This window comes from Lagenorhynchus albirostris, chromosome 4, assembly GCF_949774975.1.
Source record: "Lagenorhynchus albirostris chromosome 4, mLagAlb1.1, whole genome shotgun sequence".
Taxonomy (NCBI): domain Eukaryota; kingdom Metazoa; phylum Chordata; class Mammalia; order Artiodactyla; family Delphinidae; genus Lagenorhynchus; species Lagenorhynchus albirostris.
The window spans coordinates 36,522,774-36,547,071 of record NC_083098.1 but is presented as its reverse complement, the minus strand read 5'-3'; the positions used below and the strand labels follow the sequence as shown (position 1 = coordinate 36,547,071).

The window sequence follows — 24,298 nt, the reverse complement described above, 5'->3', positions numbered from 1 at the left end:
TTTCCCTGCTTAGCTTTAGGCACAGTTTAAATTTAAATGCCTTCCCTGGCCCCCTTAGTAGGACACGGTTTCGTTTGTACTTACAGTGTTTAATATATTGTTGGCTTGCATCCTCAGTCATTTTCTAAAAATTTGTCAGTTCCTTAATTACTTCTTCAAGTACCATCTGAGTTGCTGTTTCCTTTTAATCTGAATGTTGTCCAATAAAAGAAAGGGCGTTTTTTTTTTTAAAAAGAGACGGCTCTTTGTACATATTTGTTTCAATGTAACGAAATCAAAACTGAAAGCTAACAAAGTCAAACAAGTGTGCGTTAGTTGCACATTTCCTGACTGCAAGCATTGGCACGATCAAACGTAGCGAACGTGTTTTATTGCTGTGGTTTTATTCCTTGTTCACTTCAGCCTCTTGGGACCCAATATTCAACAAATATTCAAATTGGGGCTGGAGTTCTGACCGCCCGGGTACTGCGTGTTCCGGCAGTGTGTGTTTGTACATTGTTAAAACCTGACAAGAGAGCGGTAGCCAGGAGCCTGCAGGCGGGGCTGCGCCGCGGTCGAGCCAGCTGGGCTGCGTCGGCGCTCGGGCTCTGCGCCCCCGCCCGGCGCAGCCTCGGGCTGGGCCGGTGGAGCGCCGTGCCCTTTTAAGGAGGCGGACCGTACCACCAGAACTTTGTTGAAGGGGGTGTCCAGGCGAACTCGGACAACTTTAACAGAGCCGAAGGACGATTTCCTTTACCTTCTGACGCGGGCCGGAGTTCTAGTGCTGCTTGGCGAAAGCTGTGCGTTGGTGGGCTTTGTGCGAAGGGAGCCCTTCGGTTTCCCTTCACCGGAATCGCCCGGAGGGATCTCACTCGGTCTGAATTCAGACGCGAAGCTCCCCGGGCCGGTCCAGAGTGTAGTTTGCCTGCAGAGGCCCCAGTGCCCGGATGTCCATCAGGATTAGCGCGAGCCAATACGCTCGGAGCCCGAGGCTGCGCTGAGGACGCCCGGGCTTGGGAGCAGGTAGTCCGGTAAAATCGGGTAGTCGCGCTGGGGAATCGTCCCCGCCCGGCCCCGGCAAATGGTGAGCACGGCGCTGGCAGAAGGGCCGCCGGTTGAAGGCTCTGATGGACAGGAGACCTTGAGCTCTATAAACTGAATTATGGCAGCCCAGTCAAGGTAAGGCAGGCACCGAGAGAAACTTTTAAAATATGTTAGTGGCTAGGAGAATTGAAGGTTGCAAGGGAAGGGTCGGGGTGCTGCGAAGAGGACGAGCAGGAAGCAGCTTTGTCATTGCTTTCTCATCATTCCTGATGCTGTGGTTCTTTATTTATGTCAGATAAAAAACAGTTTGGAGAACATACTAGACAATTTCTGCAGAGAGGAGGGGGTTGAGTTAAAGTTAAGATTAAAGTTAAATTTCTCTTCTCTTCCAAAAATAATTATTTTCAGAAAAATAAAGTTGATTTAACTTGTCTGCCTTTGCCCAAATTGTCCTTTAGTTTCTTTGTGCACCTCCTTCTGGTTCTCCTGATTTTTTTTTCCCCTCTCCGCTAATGCCTTGAGCAGAATTTTAGAAATCGATTAATGTGAAACAGTTCGCCTTGGGGGAGGTGGTTGAGAATTTGCCTGGTAAGTGACTGGAAATTTTACTGCCAGAATGTACGATTGCACATAAAACGGCACAGCTTGCGTGAATCTGCTGAGTAGGCAAAGACCAGGAATGTATCGGGGTTGGTGAAGGGGAGAGGATAATGAACTGCAGTTGCTGTCAGAGGAACGCTATTGTAAGAACCTCCAGCCCTGACTTTCCATGGTTTGTTACTTTTTTTGTAATGAGGCTTTAAGAGTGATGACAAGGCATTAGTGATTTTTATGAAATTCAAACTGTTGTGTATGATTTCATTTTAGTTGTGACAGCAGTTGGTGCTAAAGGAAGCCTACAATTTAGATATACATTCTTTTTAAACTTTCAGTTTTACTGGAAAGTACTTAGGTGTCGCATTTAAATTAATGAGAGCTCCTCAAGTTGCTTTTTGATGTAATATAGTGATTTGGGGGAAATCTTACAAGGGTAAACAGATTTCAGGTCTGAAGACCCAGATAGGTCACTCAAAGAAATAGATGCTTTAAGCTTAAAGTTTGGGCTTGATGAGACTTTGAATTTTTTTCCTAAGAGATAGAACTTTCTAGGAAGAAAAAGAACTTCACTATATAGAGCGCCTCTATGTGCTTTGTATATTTAATCCTCTAGACTCAGTGGTTTATCCCCTGCCCCCATTTTATTGGCTGTTCTAAGAGAGAGGTTCTTAACTTGAGGCCATGTAGTAGGAAAACTTGGATGAGAAACAAAAGTTGCATCTTTATTTATGCTAACCTTGACTGAAATTTAACTGCCAAAAGGGTCCATGGCATCAAAACCTTAGATTAAGACACTGTGATCTAAGAAATTAAATGGTATCTAACAGAGCTCAATAATAGAAAGCTGGGATTTGAACTCAGATGTGAGTGATTTCAGTGTCTGAACCCTTAAATTAATTAAGAATAAAATGAGGTAATAGCTAAATTGGACACTGCTGTGTGCCAGGCACAGCAACTGTAATTGGATTACCTCTTTGACTCTTCTCAGTTGCTTAAATAGGTAAGTACTTGTATTTTTTCACATTTGTTCAGGAAACTGAGGCTCAGCCATTCTGTTTCTTGCTTGAGGTCACACAGGTAGAGCAGTGCCTGCCTGACTTCTGAGCTGCCCTGCAGCATTTCCTTACTTCCAGGCTGCCTCTTTAATGCTGAGATGAGGTGTTGAAAGGGAGCTGCAACGCCTCAGTCTAAATGCGCAAAAAGCAATTTCTGCTAAAAGTACTTTGCTACAAGATGTAAAAATTCGAGTTATCAGTATGGTAGTTCAATTTGCTAGTAATTGAAATAGGAGGACTGTACATACATATTCTGCTTTTCTGCCTGGCCTTCAGATGTGCCCTTGAACTAGGAACAAAGCCACGATGTCTTTTTTTTTTTTTTTTTAATTTTTTGGCCTCACTGCATGGCACCTGGGAACTTAGCTCCCCGACCAGGGATTGAACCTGCGCCTCCTGCATTGGAAGTGCAGAGTCTTAATGAGTGAACTGCCAGGGAAGTCCCCAAGGCCATGCTGTCTTGCTATTTTCTTAGTCTGCATCATGGGAGTATATCTCTCAAGTGGTAAATGTGCATTTTTTCATTTATAGCTGGAATGTGGTCCAAACTCACTTAGACATTGTGTTTGTGGGAGAATAGGTAATCTTTGAGATCCCCAGAGAGAATATATGGAGAAAATTGCAGGTATTTTTGGATTTCAGGAAACCCCAAAGCTGGGCCACTCTGCCTGAGTAGTGCTAAGAGAAACGCAGCCATCATCTGTGATGTATAATCTGGGGTAGTAAAATCTTGCCCGTGTGTCAGCATCTGTTTGCTTTTGAAACAATTAATTTAGATTCTTGGACTCATTGGATCTGAATATTCATAGCATTTATAGCTCAGTTCTAACCATTGTGCACTGTTTAAATAATTAGGTGGTGGGATTTTTTTGTTTGTTTTTGAGTAGAAGAGATAGATGGAAACTTAGACGAAACTGAATTTTGTAGCACTGATAGTGAATAAATGAGCTGACCATGGCACTATTCTCTTATTATTTGTTATTGTTATAAGGTAATAGTCTTCACTTGATGTTGATGGATGGTGCATGACTAATTTTTCATGTGTATTTCTTCTCTCTAGTCAGCTCCTTAAGACATTGTCTCACATTTTTAGTATTCCTTGCATAGGCTAGAAGTACTTTGAATGAGGGAGGGACTGCTTAAATCTCTAGGCTTGTGAATTTCCATAAATTGAGGTTGCATATTCCTCTCCATTTTAAAACCCAAAAGTAGGAAATTGATTGTTTTGCTTTGTGGTTGATTTCTTCTGCTAGATATGGAAGACATTTATTGAATGAAAGGTCAATTCCCTAAGTTATAAAAATTAGATTTTGGGTCAGTATTTTGAGAACATTAAATATCTGCTTTGCCTTTTCAGAATTGTGGAGAAAGGCCGTCATTTAGAAGTGCAACATCAGTTAAAGCAGGGCATATTCTATGCCTCCCCTCTCAGATCAGTGTGTGCTTCCTTTGGAATCTATAAGCACAACAGATACATTGACTAGGCTTCCTTGCTTTAAGGTGAAATAGTTACAGATCATGGCTTTAGTTTCCAAATTCGGATCTAAAGCACTTGGAGACGGTGCTTTTATAGGAGTATACAGCCTGGCACACCCTCTTTTGAGGACTGGTAAACCTATGATGGGTAGGGGTGGGCATGGAATCCCATCAGTTTGTAGATCTATCCTTTTCTATGAGGATTAGCTTGCCTTATATTGAGGAGTGTGGATGGATAAAAGAGAAAGGAGGGCTTTGGTTCTCCATCTCTGCTAACCCCTTCATTGAAGCAATCCCTGAATTTTAGAAAGGAATACGTACATCTCTTCAACTACCGTCAGGGATTAACCGGTTTTAAATGCACCTTGTGCTACTGGAGAAGCCCTGGCCCACCTCCCCCCAGGGTGTGTGTGTGTAGCAGGGGGAGGATGCATGAATGAGAGTTGGGGGAGTTGAACTTGCTTCTTTAGAAGAGTAGCTTCTGGTGGCTGAGCACGTCTCAAAAGCTCTTTCACACAAACTGCAGAAGGAAATTAAGTTTAGGTAACTCTCCCACAGGTTTTTGTTTGTTTGTTTGAATTTGACTAAAGTTAATGATGTTTAAAAAAAATAATAGAGGAAAGTTAGATTGTTCCCAAGATTATTATGAAGCCGGTTTTTGGTGGATCTCTTACTCTGGTGGGGGAAATTTTCCACGGCAAAAAGCAATGCTCTTAAACTGGTATGGAACCAGTTTTGCTCCGTCCTCTGTCCCCACCCCCAGTTTATGAGCTTTGTAAAGATTACCTTGGAAGAAAATTCATGAAAGCAAAAAAGCTCTGATTTAATATGAGCAAATATCAAAGAAGAATGCTTGATGTTTTGGAAAGTGCAGTTCAAGGAAGTGATTTCAAGAGGGAAATAATTTATGCAGTATTTTGACCCAGTGAATGTCTTCATTTTTTCCCTTAAGACACCATTGTAAACTGTGTCCTTGACAGAAGAGGTTTCTTAAATGATTTCCTTCTAGTTCATCCTGAGAGCCCCGCTGAGCTTCCTGACTCAGACTAGAGGTTCTTCCATGATGAAGATGGAAGGAGGATTGAGTCATTTTTTTCATTCAGCTGGTTTATGGGGATATTCTTTGGCCAAAAAAAAAAAAAAATTAACACAAGTGGTCTCTCAAGAGAGTTAGGGGATTCTATACTATACCATGAAAAAGTATTCAATAGCTGGTTCTATACTGTTTTGAAAATGGAATTTAGTGAATGCTGCACCTAAGCAACTTAAATGTCAAATATGCTAATTATCTTAATCATGGATAAGAGAGAAATCTCTCTCATCTGGGCACTGTCACTTATTTGTTTTGAGCATCCAAATCTATGTATTACTTAATAGCTGTAAAATGGAGGAATTATAAAGCTGGTTTGCTTCATTACAGCTTTGAGGTATAACATACAACTTGATTGCTTCTAATATATAAACTTAGTTTTCTGTTAGCAAATTTCTCTATTTTGTTTGCTTTCCAAGATAGGAAAATAAACATTTCCAAAATCTGTCTTCTGAAAGGGCAAGTCCTGTATGTGAGATGTGGTGAGAAGGACTACAGGTGACAGTGTATTCTGACTTTACTTCTGTACTACTTGGAAATACAGCCTGCACCTTTAGGACAATGTTTCTTGGCTCAGAAGTACAAACATAGCAAGCTTGGGTATCATAATCTCTTTGTTGTGATTCAGTTACGTTTTATTGATATGGGGTGGGTGCATAACTTTTACAGCTTAAATGATTACCTGTCCTTTTTACTTAAGTTAAAAATAATGAAAGCTAAAGTTGTAGTATTTTAGCTCTGCTTCTGATTGTTCTTCATGCATTTTAATATGAACATAACCTGTATTCATTTGCTCAAAATAATACAGCAACTAGAATGCAAAGTAATGCCTTGCTCAAATATATATGTACCAGATGAAGTTTAGCTTTAGGCCTCTGGTGGAGGGGGGGGGAGAATAAGATTTATAACTTTTAGTGTTAATGCCCTTGGAGACCCAAAAGTAAAAATTAACTTTAATAAACATCCCAGTGCTGACTTTTTGTGTCTTGGCAGTGATCAGTGTTGAGAATCCTGCTCCTGTGCAAACTTTTCCCTTTTCCTATCTATCCGCAGTGAGTTAAAGCTTAACCTGATGGCCACAAAGCCAGCAGACTTAATATCCTGAAAGCCCTTTTCAATGGTGAACGTCTGTTGTTTTCTTGCATTGGTTTATTGGCTTAGTTTTTAATTTAACCAGATTGGACTCCTATCAGGTTCTTAAAGCAGTAATTTGATGTCAGATTTAATATATTAAGAGGAAATCCCAATAGTCACGTCTTGTCAAAAGGAACTGAAGCAAACAGAAGGGAGAAATATATTGTATTTCTATTGACAGCTAAATTGTCTTTATTTTGGTATTAGGTATTGTATTTCCAGAGGGCACCCATAGTTCGACCACATTCTAAAAGTACCAAGGATTGTTCTTCCTCCACAGTGGCTCATGTGATGATGAATGCTTGGAGACCTGCGGGCCACATGATCCTTTGTTTGGGTGGGCTGGGGAGAGTTAAGGATGTGACTCCTGAGTCACTGGTTCGCCTTTATTTTACCCAAAAGGATCTTGCCTTTCTTTTCAGTATTGCTTACAGCTCGATTGGCAATTAAACAAATAAAAGTGAAGGAATATTTTAGGGGCAGTGTGGTTATATTAAGCTCAAAGTTCTCAAACTGGATTAGACACAAGAAACAACATGAGTGCTTCTTAACATGCAGATTCTGCTCTCCCCTCCCCCCAGAGATTCCTTTTAGGCAGGTCCAGGGTGGAGCTTGGGTGGAGCCCTGCTGGGTCTGAGGCCAGAGGCCCACCTACCACACTTTGTGAAATGGGGTGTGTGTGAGGGAGATACAGTATCATATAAACTATATCGTGTAATGCAGTTACATTTTGATTTAATATATATTCATATATACACACCCCCCCATTGAAATAGACAAGAGGTTGGTACAGAAGGTAGATATCTACCTCTATAAATTTATGTACTTATTATAAACTCTATTAGTTGAAATGTCCAAATGCACCTATATTTAAAAAATAAAAGGAAAAGGAAGGTACCAAGAAGTAATGTGCAATGTTTGATCCAGCAGCACTTTCCCAAAAATTGTTTCTTAAGGACCTGGATACTTAATTTACCCTTTTCTATCCGCTCTGGTCTCCCTCCCAAAACTACTAACTCACTCTTCAACATCCCCCCACCCCCATCCCCCATTCATCAGGTGGCAGTTGTTTTGTTTTGTTTTTAATTTTTATTTATTTATTTTTGGCTGCATTGGGTCTTCGTTGCTGCGCACAGGCCTTCTCTAAGTTGCTGCAAGCGGGGGCCGTTGGGCTTCTCGTTGCGGTGGCTTCTCTTGTTTCGGAGCACGGGCTCTTAGGCTCCTGGGCCTCAGTAGCTGTGGCACGCAGGCCCAGCAGTTGCAGCACGCTGGCTCAGTTGCTCTGTGGCATGTGGGATCTTCCCAGACTAGGGCTTGAACCCGTGTCCCCTGCACTGGCAGGAGGACTGCCAACCACCGCGCCACCAGGGAAGTCCCAGGCAGCAGTTGTTTTTGTTCCTAGAGAAAAGTTATAACTGTGAATTGGTCAATTATATCCAAACTTTTGAAACTGAAATAAAAGTTTGGGTTTTTTTTCCTTTCTTTTAAAGAAGAGCATTGTCTAGGTGTACTGTCATTGAACAAATAATATGCAACAAAAATTTTAAAATGGGGCTCCTATGGGAAGTAAATGTTAAAATTATAGCAGAAGTCAGTTCCTGTAACAAAATTCAGGAAACACTTTCTGGTATGTGGGTGTTGTAACTTTTCAATTCTTGGAACTTTCCTTCAGGAAACTGTCCTGTCAAAAGCAGAGCAGTTGATAAAATATGAAGCACAATTCACAAACTCTGTTGTGCAGTGTAATTAAATTTTGATTTGGGGCATATGTTTTTGTGGTGGTGATAGAGCTGAGACTGTCATGTGACTTTCATCGTGGATAACGTGCATCTGGATAACTTGTTAAATGGCTTCTCTCCCTCTCCCCATTCTCTTTGCTTTAAAAATACAGGTGTACCTGATTTGCTCTGGATGTGAATTTATGGAAAGTGGTATTTTTAAAATTTATGGAAAGTGGTATTTTAAAAATTAACCAGTTCCCATTATTTTGTATAAAAGTATGAAACTTGTTTCTTTTCCAGCTTTACAGAAATTACATATTTTTGTCTCATGATTGACAAACTAATATTTTACCTTAGACATTTACATTTCTAAGTAAGGTGGTCTACCTAGTCAGTTGGTAACTTAAGCTGTCAAAATGCTAGTAAAAATTTGAGTCCATGATTTTAATTTTTTCTTTAAAGGAAAATAACCTCTTACTGAGTTAATAGGACATTTTATGTAAGTTTTTTTTTTTTGGTTAAAAACATATTTATTGGTTCAAAGTTCTAGACAGTAAAACAATAGCTAAAGCTCTTGTTTTATGTTTTTTTCAAGTAACTTTGACCTAGCATTTACACTTCTAGGAATTAGGTTTTTCTGTTAATCTTTTATAAGCTGTGTATCTCCCTTTCCCACTCAGTTCCCTCTTAGAGTTCAACCATACTTATGCTAGCTCTCCATTAAGAAAAAAAGAAAATCTGTGTAAATATAAACTTTGTACCAGATGGAGAAAATCAGGCAGCAACATTTACTAACATTAGGATAGTAAAAGGGTAGAATGAAACCCAGTATGTTACATTTGTTTCAAAATGGAGTTCTGCTACCTGAAGATGTTGGGAAGAATAAACAGTGGTCTGTGTCACTTGGTTTTAGTAAAATTCAGAGTAAACCAATTAAACTTAGTTTTTGTTTTTAAATCGGAACTATACCCAGAAGGCAAAAAGCCCTAGATGGGAAGTTATAAAAGATTGAATATGATCATTTCTATCATATTGCTGATTGTGTAGGGATTTTGTTTTAACCCTCATGACAGGGGCCTTTTCTTACAAACATCTTTGTATTTTTCTCATTTTAACAGTCATATTTTTCTAAGGATAAAGTGAAAATCATTAGATTTACTTCATGTGAGTTTAATTTGTAGGCTTTAAAAATCTTGACAGTTCTCATGATAAGCCTAGAATAAAACTTGGTTTCTATCTGACTTCACCCGTAATTCTGTGGTGAAACGCCTAAGGTATTAGTATTATCCATTATTTTAAAGAGCAAAGTAGAAGCTTCACCACTTTTGGTCTTTTGGTAGCTTGGTAAATTACTTTTTTTTTTTCTTTTTGCAAAGGGGGTGGGGCACGTTCACCAGATCTTTTCTCTCCCATGTTACTTGTCACTTTACGCTTCTTCCTAGCCCAGCTGTTTTTGTTTGTTTTCTTTTTTCGTTTTCTTTACAACTTTGAGGTATATTTTACATATTTTAAAAGTTGACCATTTCAGGTATACAGTTCAGTGATTTTTAGTTACTTTACTGATGCAAACATCACCATTAATCAATTTTAGAACATTTTATCCTCCCAGTAAGATCCCTCATTGCCCCATCCAACCATTAATCTACATTTTGGGTGTAAATTTGCCTTTTGTGGGTGTCTCACGTACACGGAATCTTGTAGTTTCTTGCATCTGGCTTTTTTCACTCACATAATTTTTTGAAGTTCATCTGTGGCATAGCATGTGTCAGTAGCTCTTTTTTTTTTTGCGGTACGCGGGTCTCTCACTGTTGTGGCCTCTCACGTTGCGGAGCACAGCCTCCGGACGCGCAGGCTCAGCAGCCATGGCTCACGGGCCCAGCCGCTCCGCGGCATGTGGCATCTTCCCGGACCGGGGCACGAACCCGCGTCCCCTGCATCGGCAGGCAGACTTTCAACCACTGCACCACCAGGGAAGCCCAGCTCTGTCCTTTTAATTGCTGAGTAATTAATTCTGTTGTCTGGATAGATAGACTGGTTTTTTCCAGTGTTTTGCCTTTTGGGGGGGTATTTGAATAATGCTGCTATGAACATTTGCATGCAGGTCTTTGTGTAGACTATGTTTTTCTTTTTCTTAGTTAGGTACACTATGAGTGGAATTGCTAGGTCTTATGACAGTTTTGTACTTATTAACCTTTTGAGAAACCACCAAACTGTTTTCTAAAATATATGCTCACCCATAGCCCATGTTTAAACCGATATAATTCATTCAATTTCTTGTGACTTATGTACTGTTCTCACAGTCAGCTGGGCTGTGAAAGTAGTGGTTCTGAGATGTGATCAATTTTGCATTTGATTATTAGAAAATGTTTTAAATTTATATATGTCTTAAAAACACAACTCTTTTTTCCTATAAAGAAAATCCCTTTTGGTATTTTTAAAATTGATTGGGCTTTTTGATGAAGAAACTGATCAAGGAATGTTTAAAGAATACCAAATTTAAAGTATCAGTGCATGCTGTTGTCAAAATTGCAAAAGAAACTTCCAAACCACAACTCAAATATCACAAAAATATTATTAAATATAACTCCTTTATTTCATAACTGCAAAATGGCCCTAGAAATTGTTAACTTCAATACACTTTAGAATAAAAACATTCAGGCAGAAATTAGCTGTTTTCATTCACTACAGCCTCACATGCAAAGATATGTTATCTAAATGAAGCTTCTGGAAATTATCATTGAAACTTGGGTCCTGCCAGGGGAAGGTGGTGACCACGTGCCCTCAGTCGGTGGTGTGCTCCAACCTTCAGGAAAAGATACATCTATTTTACAAACATCATGAAATGCTATGAAGTTATCTGTATGTGCATGTGTGATGGTAGTGATAGCGGATCATCTTTTCAGCACTCCACTGCCATTCTGTTTTTTAAAAAAAGGCTGTGAGGCCCTGGTTCACTGTCCACTGCACAGCTGCCTTGAATGAGTCTGCCCAGTGTGTCTTCTGCTTTGGAGGACATGTTATCAGAATTCACTGCTTCTGAGTATTAATTTTTACCTACTTTAAGATTACGTATCAGTATTAATAGCTTTATGCCTGTGGCCAATTCACATGCGTGGACAGTGCTTTTAATATTGGTTCTCTGTATCCTGTATCGATGGAGCCTCACTGCTCGCTCAGAGCCAGCCGCAGCATGTGCAGGGCTCTGAGCTTCTTCAGACAGATCCGGGGTCTCCCTCCCCACAGGGAGACAGAAAACCAGCAAACAAGCTGGCAGCAACACAACGGCAGACTGTGTTAGGTACTATGACAAAAATCCAGCCGGGCCGGGGCGGAGAATAAGGGAGTGTGGGGAACTTGTTTTCACGTGCGCCATGAGGATGTTCGAGGAAGTTAACCTGAAATGGAGAAAACGCAAATCATGACAAGTTAGATTTCATTGTCCTTTCAGAATGTAATAAGTGATATTGGTGGGAAGGATGGCATTTTTAAACAGGGTAAATATGGTTTTAGGAAATCTGCCATCATGTGGCAGTTTCTCAAAATAAAATTTTAATTGTCTTTGTGAGTTCTACCAAAACTCAGCCCTATTTAAAAAAAATTTTTTTAAATTTTCATGAAGGCAAAATGACTTCCATAACAACGTAACTTGAACTTTAAAAATAGACACTATGTTTTCTAAAAGTTTGCTTTAATTGGTGCATAAATATAAACAAGTTAAACATGTGGGAAAGAAATTTGAGAGGACATTTTCCTTAGTTTGGAAGGCATCAAATAAAGGATGTGATAGAATTAGAGAAGTCCTAGCTCAGTGAAGACAGTCATAAAGGAATGAAGATTTAGACTGTTGCGGAGGGTTTTTAAGCCTGGCTATTTTAAAAGGTTAATCTACAAAGCATCTTTTTATACATGTGAAAGGCTGTTATGGGGAGTGGGGTGAAAGATGGCCTCCATCTCTGATCTTGAAGAAGTAATTTATACATGTTAAGAGGTTTAAGCAAAGCCCGGGAATGAGCTTCTCATTGAAGATAAGTAAACATGAAAATATAGTAGAAGGTGGTGTTCTTTTAGTATATATAGAAATAGAAAATAATGTTCTACTTTGGATATTTTAGGAAGTAGCAGATGGTTTTAAGTACCTTTTTCTCAAGGGATTCTGTGGCTTCTTAAAAAAAAAATGTGATCACAGCAAACTACTAGAGGAACTGAAAGTTCTTATCCTCTGCATGCATCACGGCTTTATTTGATTATATAGAGTTGCTTCAAGGATCCTGTGCTCATTATCACCTTATCTCTTTTGTACCTCTGTTTTATAGTTATTTTCAAATAGATGTATTTAGTTCTATACCTTTTGTGGCATGATATATGGTAATTTTGTGACTGTATTGTGAACATGTGAAAAGAAGGTGTATTCTTTATTTTCAGGGTCCAGAGTTAAACATGGGTTTGTACATTAGACCTATTTTACATTATTTCTATATTCTTTGTCCATTTATTCTGCTGTAGACAGGGAGATGAATAAAGATCTAATACAATTAGAGAATTTCTGTTTCTCCTAGTATCTTCTGAAGCTTTTGCTTTACAAATGTGGTTGCAATGCTTTTGGCGTGTAGATATTCGAAATTGTTACATCTTCATTTTAGATCGCTCCCCTTGAAGGTGTTAGTTTCTTATTTATACTTCCAGTTTTCTTTGAGTATTGGTGACATTTTTTAAAAAAATAAAAGATATATCTTTACATCTTTCATCCGCATGGATACTATTTTGGTTTAAGGAGTGGGAGGGGTGGTCCAGCCCCCCTCCCAGCCTGCCCCCAAACAAAACATTTTGATCTCTGTTCAAGAACCACCATCAAACTCAATGATTGTAACTTTCTAATATGTCTTAATATGTGAAAGAGCTAATCTCCCTTCTTTACCCTTCATGCTTTCAGAATTTTCATGGATATTTTTTTCATGTATATTTTTCAAGATCAGCCTGAGTATTTTGTCAAAAACTGGTGGCTTTTAATAGGGTGACTTCCTAACAAACTTATGAAACCTCATCCTGTTTTTCAGAAGTATTAAAGTTTTAAACAGGATCTCTGTTTTTTTTAGATTTTCGTGGAATGGAAAAGGGTAAGTCCCAGTGCCAGGGCCTCCTGAATCACCAGACAGACACCACTCATTTATGTTGGAGATATTTGGGAAATCCTGTTTGCCTCAGTTTCTCCAGAAAGAAGTGAAAATGTACATTTGCTCTTGTCATGGATGAATGTATTATTAATATAACTCTAACTGGAATCGTATTTTTGTAGGTGATTCACATCTGGCTTTGGGCAGAAACAACATTTGCAGTCTCTGTATTGCTGTGCATAGTATCTCACTTTCTAGCGGACTTTTTGGTCATTTGCTTTTCCTTGACCATAAAAGATATAATTTAGGCTCTTTAAAAATCTTTTTGTAGTTCAGTAAAATAAAAGCAGCAGTTTATTAAAGTTAATTGTAATTAAGACGAAAGAGAAATATCTTCCTTAAATCTCAACAACTTAACTAAAGATGTTCTTTTTGTTCCTTTTCAGCTTTTTTCTTTATACATTAAATGTTTTCACATAGTTGAACTATTCTTTGTATACATTTGATAAGTGATTTAGTCAATGAACAGGGAAAAGAAGATGAGGTTGGGATTACTTTAGGCTGTTGTGATTTTTTGAGATTGTCATTATCTCTTAAATTTGAAAAGGAACAGATAAGACTTTCAGATCTTTTATGCTTAGAAATGCTGTGCTAAGAATACATTTTTTAAAAGCTGAAAATAGCCCAGTTCATATTGACTAAAGCAAGGTGTTATTTTATACATTGTGCTATAGAAGCCAGGGTAGTAATGGAGATATTAACACACTGCCACTTGGGTTTAATAGATATTGTAGCCTGTTCATGGTTCTGGTTATGGAGACCACACTGAATGCCATAGTTATGAACTTCACTCGTTCATATTTGCTTATAAAACTGTCATAGTTGAAGAGCTAGTGTAGCTCACAAATTCATAATAATTGAAGACCCCTTGTAGGATTTTTTCTTTTCTATTCACACTTGCAGATAGTGTTCATGCATGTTCACACAGAACCCAAACATTGCCTCAGTAGGAGAAGTTGAAATCATATATGCAGACTGAAATCATTATTTCTAGTCATGCTTTTAAATATTAGTTTGAAAAATTGCTTTTTTGCTTTTTTCCTATTAGTATCATTTTAAAATCAGCAAGAAAATTAGGAGTTCCCTGGCGGTTCAGTGGTTAGGACTCTGCCCTTCCACTGCAGGGGGCATGGGTTCGATCGAGATCGGGGGAACTAAGATCCTGCATGCCATGTGGCGTGGCCCCTCCCCCCAAAAATAAAATAAAATCAACAAGAAAATAGATTTTTGACAATTGTCTTAACTTTGTAAATCTCAATCAAATTTGTTTAAATTATCAGGAATAGAAAATTCAGATACTTATATTTTTATAGAACTCCTTTAAAAATTGTGCCCAGGGCTTCCCTGGTGGCGCAGTGGTTGGGAATCCGCCTGCCGATGCAGGGGACACGGGTTCGTGCCCCGGTCCGGGAGGACACCACATGCCGCGGAGCGGCTGGGCCCGTGAGCCATGGCCGCTGAGCCTGCGCGTCCGGAGCCTGTGCTCTGCAGCGGGAGAGGCTACAGCAGTGAGAGGCCCGCATACCGCCAAAAAAAAAAAAAAAAAAATTGTGCCCAAACTGTAGGACAGCAAGAGTCACTGAAATTACTTATTTACTTGAGGAAAACATTTCTGATTTAATTCAAAAATGATTATTTTTCCCCATTGTATTTTCATAGTTGAGCTGGTAAGAGTGGGTGGTTATTTCAGTAGGTGTTGGGAAGTTTAAAAAGCATAGATAGTTTCCTAATTACTGATTTTCTCCCCAAAATGGGTTTGGAACACAGAAAGCAGCAGAAGCAGTAATGAAAATCATGTGATGAAGGTTAAACCCCCAGGCTGCACCCAGAATGTTTCTTCACTTACAGTACCAAAATGTCAAAAATTTGGAACAATAATGGAAAACAGTGCAATTGATGAAACAAAGCATACAAACCATGCTTGAATAAGATGGTTATCCTATACTCAAGTTAATTTTTGTTTTGGCAGGAGGGAGGAGTGGTGTAGGGCATCTTTAGGTTTAATAGGAGGAGAATGTGGAAAAAAATGAATTATTTTGGGAGTATTTCTGTTGGTAAACTTGGACACTTTGAAGGACAGAGACTTTATGTATAGTTTCAGTATGTGATAATAACAGTCATTTATTGAGCATTCCATTATATTCGGAGCCAGGAACTTTGCGTATTTGATATCCCTGAATCTGTATGACAAGAGATTATCACTCCTATTGCACGGATGAAGAAACTGAGGCTTGTGGAGATTAACTGACTGACCCAGGTTACACAGCAAGTGACAGCTTGACACACAGCCTCCAGACTTTTCATTTAATTGTCTTCCTCATACACTTATCCATATGGCCAATGTTCCTTGGTTTACTAATAAACAAAGGAAGGATGGAGAAAGTGGAATATGATTGTATGTGTATGTCCGTCTGTCTTTTAACTCAACTGTGACTGTGAAACAGAAAAAGGGAGGGAGAATAGGGAAACACGGTATGTGTAAAATTCCTCTCAGGGTGAAGAAATGTGCAGAAGAAATGTGAGGTCAGTCTTTACTAATACCCAGCACTGGGAAGTACCTTTTCCCCGCAACTTGGTCGCCACATGGAGAATGAGGGAGAGAATGCAACTATTTGAAGTTGTGGGGTATTTGTAATTCAGGCAAATCCTGTAGTATTTGGAAGGGGAGATATATATGAACCTTTGTGGATAAAGATGTGAAATCCTTTTTACCCCGTATCCTCCTCCAGGATGCTGCTTCCATATAAGAAACTCATTGTGGGACAAAGCAGACATCCTTCTACCTCTTTTTAGTAAGAAATGCATGCACCCCTTTGCCTCTGCTGCAGGACACCACACTTCTCATACCATCCTTGGATTCTCCTTGTTTTCTGCTGTTCTCTTACCTGCTCTATATGCTGCCAGCTCTAGAAACCATCGTATTGTGTTTAATATTGAATTATTTTGCTTTCTCCTTGGGTAGGAGAAGAGTGGGAGGAGCATAGAAAGCACGGGGGTAGGGAGACCAATGCCTGTGTTGCTTTGCCCAGTTCTTGGACTCCAGCTGTATGTATTTATTAATAATAGCTCGCAGTAATTAAATACTTAACTATGTGCCAGGCACTGGGCTAAGGTAATTGTATGCATTAGGTAATTGAATTCTTACAACAGCCCTAAACCTTTGGTACAATTATCTCCATCTTAAAGAAGAGGAAACTAGAGCTTAGAGTTCGTGACTTATGCGGTTGACCATAGCTAGTCACAACAGAGTCCCAAAGGTCCCTTTCACAAATGTAGCTATTAAGAAAGATCTCCATGTTTGTTTTCAGTCTGCTTTCTCAGTAGAAAATAACAGTGACTTGAGAATATTTCTCATTCTCTACTGTAGTGGCTCTCAACTCAGGGGAGGAAGGGAAAGGAAGGAGGAGGAGGGTATCTAGGGTATTTTCCCACCCCCGCCCCCGGGGATATTTGGCATTTCTGGTATATTTGATTGTCACAGCAGGGAGGAGGATGTGCTAATGTCCTCTAAGATAGAGGCAGGTGGTCCTGTTATACTTCCTACAGGGCACAGGACAGTCCCCACAATGAAGAATGATTTGGCTTAGAGTGTCAGTAGTGCCATGGTTGAGGACCCCTTCTCTGCAGGGCCCCCCTAGTTCATAGGCCTGGGGATATTTGTGCTTCAGCGAGCACCTGTGCATTGTCATCAGACTCCAGCTCAGTCGGTGCTGGCCCCAAATGTGAGTTATTCGGCCATGTTTGGGACATAGTGCGCAAGACACTGCTAGGTACCGTGTGGATGTAGAAAAGGGAGAAGTGGTCAGACTTCTCATAGAAATTCAGAAAATGGAAGAAACACTTCTGAGTGTGGTGAGGAAAAGATTTGTTGAAGCAGCGGGGCCATGGCACAGGCAAGGGCTTGGATGGATACAAGTTGTGAATTAGGGAAGTATCGATCCCGAGTGGGTAGATAAAGAGCACAGTATTCTTTTTAGGGCTGGAGGTACATCTGGGGGACATTTTCAGGCTTCTTTCTTACCCAGTTGAGTGCTCTCTGTTTACTGTGCACTTCAGCAGTCATTAGCTCACTTAATCCTCATGTTAATCTTAGGGAATTGGTACTGTCATTAGCACCACCCCTTTTAACGGCTGATGTATCTGAGACTCAGAGAGATTAAATGACTTGCCCAAATGATCACAGCTAGGAAGTGGCAGAGCCCAGTTTGAACCCTCACTAACTCTAGAGACCATGCTTTTAACCAGCTTACTATGCCAGTAACCAGAGTGTCCTGTCCTGTCCTGTATTGCTCAGCATCCTCTCTTGCCTTCCCCCAAATTCAACGAAACCATGGTAGGAGACTGACAAACAGCAGTCTCCATTTGGAGACCTTGAATCTGGTTGCTGTAGCGGAAGGTGGTAGAGGGGTCAGAGGTGCCTAGGGTGAGTTAACGGAGAACTAAGGTGAGCCTTTTAAAGGAGCAAGGAAAGAATTCTGAGTGACTTGAGCCTCAGTATATCTGGCAGGGACGAGGTTGATTGCAGTAGCATTTTGAACTAGTTCGAGGGAAAAAATATACAGAAAGGGAGATTGGTAGGTATAAGGTAACCACCTATTGTATTACAGATTTACTTGTGTCAAATGCGTTTCTAAAATCTGGGCCTTTTGTAGTTTAGATATCAGATGTAACTCAAACTAGGGAAAATAAAACCGTAGAATCAGGCCCTCCTTAAAGCCCAAAGCTTTCTGGCCTGGTAATTTTGTAGGGAAGGACTTGCAAGAAAAACACTCTGAAATATAAAGAAGGAAATGTGATTCTGGTCGTTCCTTTATAGGCACTAAATCAGTACATGAAGAAATAGGACAGGAACCAAAGAAGATTAATTTTCCAAAACCTCACAAACAACCTAGTTCGCAAATAGGGAACAGCAACAATTTTTTTAAAAGTTGAAGATTGGAGGAGGGAGGCGGGAAAGGTGAATTGTCTTCTCGGTGGTTGCTAGGGAGATTGACCTGAAAGCTTTGCAGATGGGAGCCTGAAACTCACTCCTACAAATGTGTCTGTGTATCTCTGCTGGATCACTTGTAGTTTCTCAGTAGAGCAAAAAGCAGAAGCCAGAGAACGATTTTGAAGCAGTGAGGTAAGGTTTTGCTCAGCGTGCTTGCACAGATAGCACTCATGCAGCATGCACACAGACACTCAAGCTGTTTCAGTTCTGCTCACAGCAAATGCAATCTGTGTCTCACAAGTTCAGGACCTCTCTTTAGTTCCTTTCCTTGCAAAGTCCACCGTGCTATTTGATAGAGGACCATATGCTTCCCAGGTATCCCTTTCTGATAAAACTTCAGATTGCACCAGAATTCTCTGAATGTGTCTGATGAAAGATGTGGGAGCTCCCAGCATGTGGCAGCCTTTCAGATCCTACCATATTTACTAATTTATTCTTGTGGTGGTTTTCCTTAATATTGTAATAGGAACATTTTCAAACAGAAAAATTGAAAGAATTCCACAGGAAAAAGCCTCATCGCCAGATTATATTATTAACACTTTACTTGCGTTACCATATGTCTGTTCATCTCTTCCTTGCTGTATCCATCCAGTAATTTGTCTTTTGTGCTTTTTATGTCAGTTGCAGATATCAGTGTACTTTCTCCTAAATACTTCAGCTTGTATGTCATTAACTAAAGTTAAGTATTTATATACAGGGTTTTCTTTTTTCCCTTCTGCCATAAAATTTACTTGCCACAAAATGTACAAATCTTAAGTGGACTGCTGTGTTTTGACAATGCATACATCTGTGTAACCCAAACCCCTGTTAAGTTACAGAACTAGTTTTAGGGTTATTTTTTGGTGTGAATGTGGGAAGATGATTAGAAGATGAATAAATAGACACATTTTTGTTTTATTTTTCCTTCTTTCAGGGTGTCATTCCTGTTTTTTTTTTTAATTATACATGAGTTGTATGTCCTTGATAATATCTCATTTTGTAGATTATTTAGGTAGTTTCTTGAGGTCTCAGACCAAAACCTTTCTTTGGATAAGGTACGTTTTTCTTTGCCTAGGTTTCTCTTACTAAGAATTATCTTGGATTGCTTTATTGAGTTTCTGGGATTTTTGACCCTTCCAAGATATATTGAGTATTGTTTTAAAAATGACTTTTCCCATGATTGTTACAAACTAAAATTTCTTCTGTGTCTGTGACTAGGGATATGGTGACTGCTTTCCTAAAAATAAGCAAATCCTTCTTTACAGAGTGCTTTGAACACTTAGTCTGACTCCAAAATTATTAAAAAAAACTTTTTTTTGTGGTATTAGCCCTCCCCCCAAGTGAAGACACTTTGTGAGGAGTAAAGACCCTGTCCATTCTTTTAGACATCCCTATTTTTGGGTAACAGTAAAATGCCTGTGAAAGAGTATAACTAAACTACTCCCTGCTACTTTAAGAGTGTGTTTGGGAATTTCCTGGTGGTCCAGTGGTCCGTGCTTTCCCTGTCAACGGCCCGGGTTCAATCCTTGGTCGGGGAACTGAGATCCTGTGAGCTGTGCAGTGCAGCCAAAAAAACAAACAAAAAAAACATGCATATGTTAGAGGAATGCTAGGATGATTGGGTTGTGTTCTTCCAGGGTTATGCTGTGGAAGTCACCGGTAGCGAGGCAGGGGCTCTCCTGAAAGAGGTGGACTTAGTTGATGTCCCTCATGCTTCATGGGTGGGCCCCGGGCTCTCAGAGCCTCCCTCTTGGGCAGGATGAGAGAAGTCTTGGGGTGATGGCATATCTTCCCTGGCAGCGGATCTGCAGATAACCAGGGACCCCAAGCTGAAGTGAGACAAGTTGTAATTTGTCAATCAAATGATCTGGTTGTGTATTACCTGCTTATTTCTGTTCTGTTATCCTCCAGATTTTGGTAAAGTCTAATGTGAATGTTCCTGTCCTTTTTCAGCTATTTCATTGTAAGAGAATAGTTGAATCTATGATTGGCCCAGAGTTGTGCGGGAAGCAACATCCGCCTGAGGGCAGAGTGGGTGCAGCAGCCTTAATTAGTGGGAGATCCCCTAAGAGGTTTTAAATTCAAAGGAATAAGACATCAGACAAGATGTTCACTCTACCTTCATTTGAAGATCTCGGTTTAATTTCATCAAGGCTGTCAACCTAACAGATGTCCTTTTATTTAAATAAAGGTACTCAAATCTAGTCGTGCAGTCTCCCACCCGACTTCTAAAGAACCAGGACATTTGAGGAACAGTAAGTTCTGACCTTTAATAGCAGCCACTGGCTTAATTCTTCATATTTTCCAAAAACCACACCCGCCTGCTGGAGTAGATAGCTCAGGGAAGTTGGCTGGACTCACTGTGCCTTGGGAGTTTTTAATCCCAGAGCTTCTCCTAATGTTTTCTTCTGCTCTGCCATCTCTCTCACATCCTGTCCTTTTCCATTTATTTCATCCTAAAATTAAAGACTTGTAGTGTGAAGGCCATTATTCCATTGAAGATGCAGCTGGAACCAGTGACTGGCATGGTTTTTATGCCTCGTACAGCTCCCGAACTTCCACCAACACGTTCTGTTTTGCCACCCTTTTGAGGCTGTTGACTGTTAGTCCAGGCAAGGTATTGGAGATGGGGAAGCTGAGCCCTGGAGACAGCGGGTAACATGGTAGAATGCGCAGCACTGGAATCTGCAGGCTGCCCCCTTGGGACGCTTCTCACCACACACTGCATTATGCTAATCTTTTGGAATAAGGGAGACAGGCATTAAAATTAGATAATTAAGAGATAAAAGTGGAGATTTTCCATCTTTCCCCTCAAGGCAAGTAAGCTGGTGAGAGAGAAATTTGGTGTTACTGAAAGACTTGTATATTCCAGAAGAAATTATTTCAGAAGTAATCCTTTAAATGAAACACTCCAAAATGAACTTTAAAATTCGTCCTTTGTTTTTCTTATTTAATAATTCAGGGATTGACAGACCTTGTCTGTGAAGGGGCAGATGGCAAACATTTTAGGCTTTACTGCTCATGCATTCTTTGCTGCCACTACTCAACTTTGCAGCTCCTCCCTCACCTCTGCTGTTCCAGGACTGCAGCAGCTATAGACAATATGTACACCAGTGGGCAGCGTTCCAGTAAATGTTTACGAAAACAGGCAGCTGGGCCAGATTTGGCCCACAGGCCATACTTTGCCGACCCCTAGTCTAGTCCATTTTTTTGGTTTCTGCTAACTTTGTTCAGTGTACGTTTATAAGTTGGGATTAAAGCATTGGTTAATGTTATGTCAAATAGGAATGTTAACCACCACCACCCCCCCCCCCCGCCTCGCCCCGCATTTGCCACTGGTAGCCTTGTTCTCCTTTAATTTACTCGCCTCTCTGAAATTTCTGGGCTAATCATGTCAGGAAACTAAGGAAGAGTTTGGGGTGGGGATGTTCAATTAAATGTTTCATTTAAATTTACTACTGAACTTTTTCAGTCCTGGAATTGTGACTGGCTCAGTAAACAGAATGATACATTGGAGGTCTTGAAAAGAGTGTATAATCATTTGAATTAAGAAGTCAGACCAGACTCTGCGCAGCAAGGCTTTGTAATGGGGGCTGGTACCTTGTGGGTGCTGGGACTGCGCTTTTTGGGGCGGCGAGGGGGAAAGAGGGTGTGGGAGGAGTGATGAGTTTTGCTTTTGTGATCATTGTGGCCACAGTTAAGTCCATTTGCTTTCTAAACTTTGACATCCCCGCTCTGTTCATTGCCTAAAATTGACAGTTTTGGGGGTGCACCCTATTTGAGATCATTGTTTCAGGCTGAGGAAAGTCCACAGGCCGTATGAGGGCATTGTTGCCAGAAGAAAGGTCATTGAGGCCTAGGCCAGCCCAGCGGAGAGGATGACTGCAAAAAGCTGTCATCCCCACAAATAACCCAGAGTTCTTTGGACCCTTTCTATGAGAAATTTGGCGTTGGGGAACGAGGTGAGATGTGTGCAAACACCCCATGGCCAGTGATCCCTTTCTCAGCAGGGATATGGGGGTCCCATCTTCTCTTCCAGACTTCTGCTCATCCTTCAAGCTCAGATGTCACTCTGCTCTTAATTAAATCATCTAAGGCCCCTCCATTTAGACTTGGTGTTTTTCTCCCCTATTCTTTAGCGCTTGTAACCAACTTCTACAATCACTCTTAGTTGTTCCCGGCTTTTGTATTTCTCCCGCTAGATTGTGGCCTCCTTAATTCTTTTGTCCCTATGTCTAGCACATAAAAATCAATATTTACTGGAAACAAATAGGTCTTCTGTTACCGTTCTGTGAGGATTAAGATCTTGAGTCGGGCTACCGAAAACCATAGATAGATAAGTGCATTAGTGCTCTTAAATAACTTTAAGTGGCATAAATAATATTTTAAATGCAATTTTGTTTGGAGGAAATATTTTATAATCAGAGGCCTTGTTTAATACGTTATCAGTGTATTGGTAATTTTGAATGTTTGCTTATCATTTCCTTACAATGGATATATTAGCCTCAGCTTTTCAAAGAGAGAGTTAAAAATGAAAATGTTAAAGCATTATAAAGGTCATAATCTCTCAAAATCCTGAAGTGTACTTCTTTTCTTTTTTAAATAATTGAGCTCTCAGATTCTCATTTACTAGCATTGAAGAAGGTGGAGGGATGCTTTATTAAGTTTGATAAGTACCCCTTGTTTTATGCAAGTGAGCTGCCTGTTGGCAGTGATGGGGAAAAGATGATCTAGTCTGCATATAAATGTTCCTGGCTGGGCCAAAATCCAGCCGAGAGAATCCTGACAAGCTTTGGAAGGCTCATAACACTGCTTAGCAGAGGTCGAAATGAAGGGAGACTTCTCCAGAAAAACAATGACTTACTGTTTAGCTTTAAGCCGATGCCAATTATAGTGGGTGGTAGGAGGTGAGCTGGGGTTAGGATGAAAATGAGAATATTTAGAAACATGTCATTGTTGCTTGTTGCCATATAAAATACCAATACATGTTTCCAGCTTTCTTCTATAATAATCTCCCTGTTCTTCCTACTTGAAATGTCTGTGGAATGAAATGGAATAGATAATGAGACTGCCTCTAGTTTTTATGACATTAAGCTTTCTTTCTGTGAAAACAAGTGTGGCATGTGCAGTTAACCAAAAGAAGAGAGAACTGTAAGTCAAGAGGTAAAGGGAAAAAAAAGTGCCGATGGTTCTGTAAAAACACTTACAGGACATTTTCTTACATTTTCATCGTCTGTTTTGTGTAATATGCAAGTAAGATTAAATATCCATGTGGCTTTATTCCATGTGATTGTTAGAGCCTGGAAACTTTTTCAGTCTTAGAAGGTTTCTCTCTTCATATGTGTGTCCACAGCAGTCTGTTTAACTAGGTTTAAAATACAATTGGCAGTGATTTCTACTACTAACAGTTGTGTGTTGATTGGGGAATGGAGAATCGTTAAATTTAGTTTTTAGATATCCTCTCCTTTTATGGAATGAGCTTCCTTAAAGGGATGGAGGAAGAGCCCTACAATTTTGATGGGTTTGTTCAGTAACCGAAAACTGTATTGGATCTCTGTGTACCCATTTAAAGAATAAGTGTTTCTTAATATTTTCTTCTTTAGAGCAATAAATTGCATCTTGCCAGTTTCCTTATTATCCCATTGTTCCCCACTGTTCTTATCAATACACAGACATTGCTTTTCCTTTCATTTTCCAAGTGTAAGCCTTTTCCTGTTGCTTTTTGCTGTTGGTTAGCAAGTCTAAAGGCTGAGCATTTGTTCTGGCTGAAGCTGTATTCGGTACTTTGGCCCAGTTTCAAACAGTTCTTCTTATCATATGTGGTGCAATTGGTTTTCTGGAATGTGTGTTAGAAGTTCAGTCATTGGGAGGGACTCTTCCTTTGGAATGGTAAATCCTGTACAGTTTTCCAAGCTGTTCTATAGAATGTAATTTGTTTAATTTGGTGTGTGTTGGGAATTATCTGGTGCTTAAGCTGCTAAGTGACAAAAAATATCCACTTAGTATGTTTGATCTCTTATGACTGTAGAATTAGTCTCTTCTTTAAAAGAACAAAAAACAAA

At 39.9% G+C, this 24,298-nt stretch overlaps 1 protein-coding gene across 8 annotated transcripts in view; it reads left to right on the top strand.

The window, feature by feature from the left end:
- Positions 1-24,298, top strand: part of AFF1 (ALF transcription elongation factor 1) — a 206,640-nt gene that overhangs the window by 80,162 nt on the left and 102,180 nt on the right. For 2 of the 8 annotated variants that reach the window (XM_060147851.1, XM_060147850.1), the window contains exon 1: positions 660-1,158. The exons of the other annotated variants lie outside the window; for them this stretch is intronic. In XM_060147851.1, coding sequence (XP_060003834.1) covers positions 1,142-1,158 — 17 coding nt within the window. In that variant the 5' untranslated portion in view covers positions 660-1,141. Of the gene's footprint in view, positions 1-659; positions 1,159-24,298 lie in introns of those variants that run through there. 8 annotated transcript variants of the gene reach the window in all.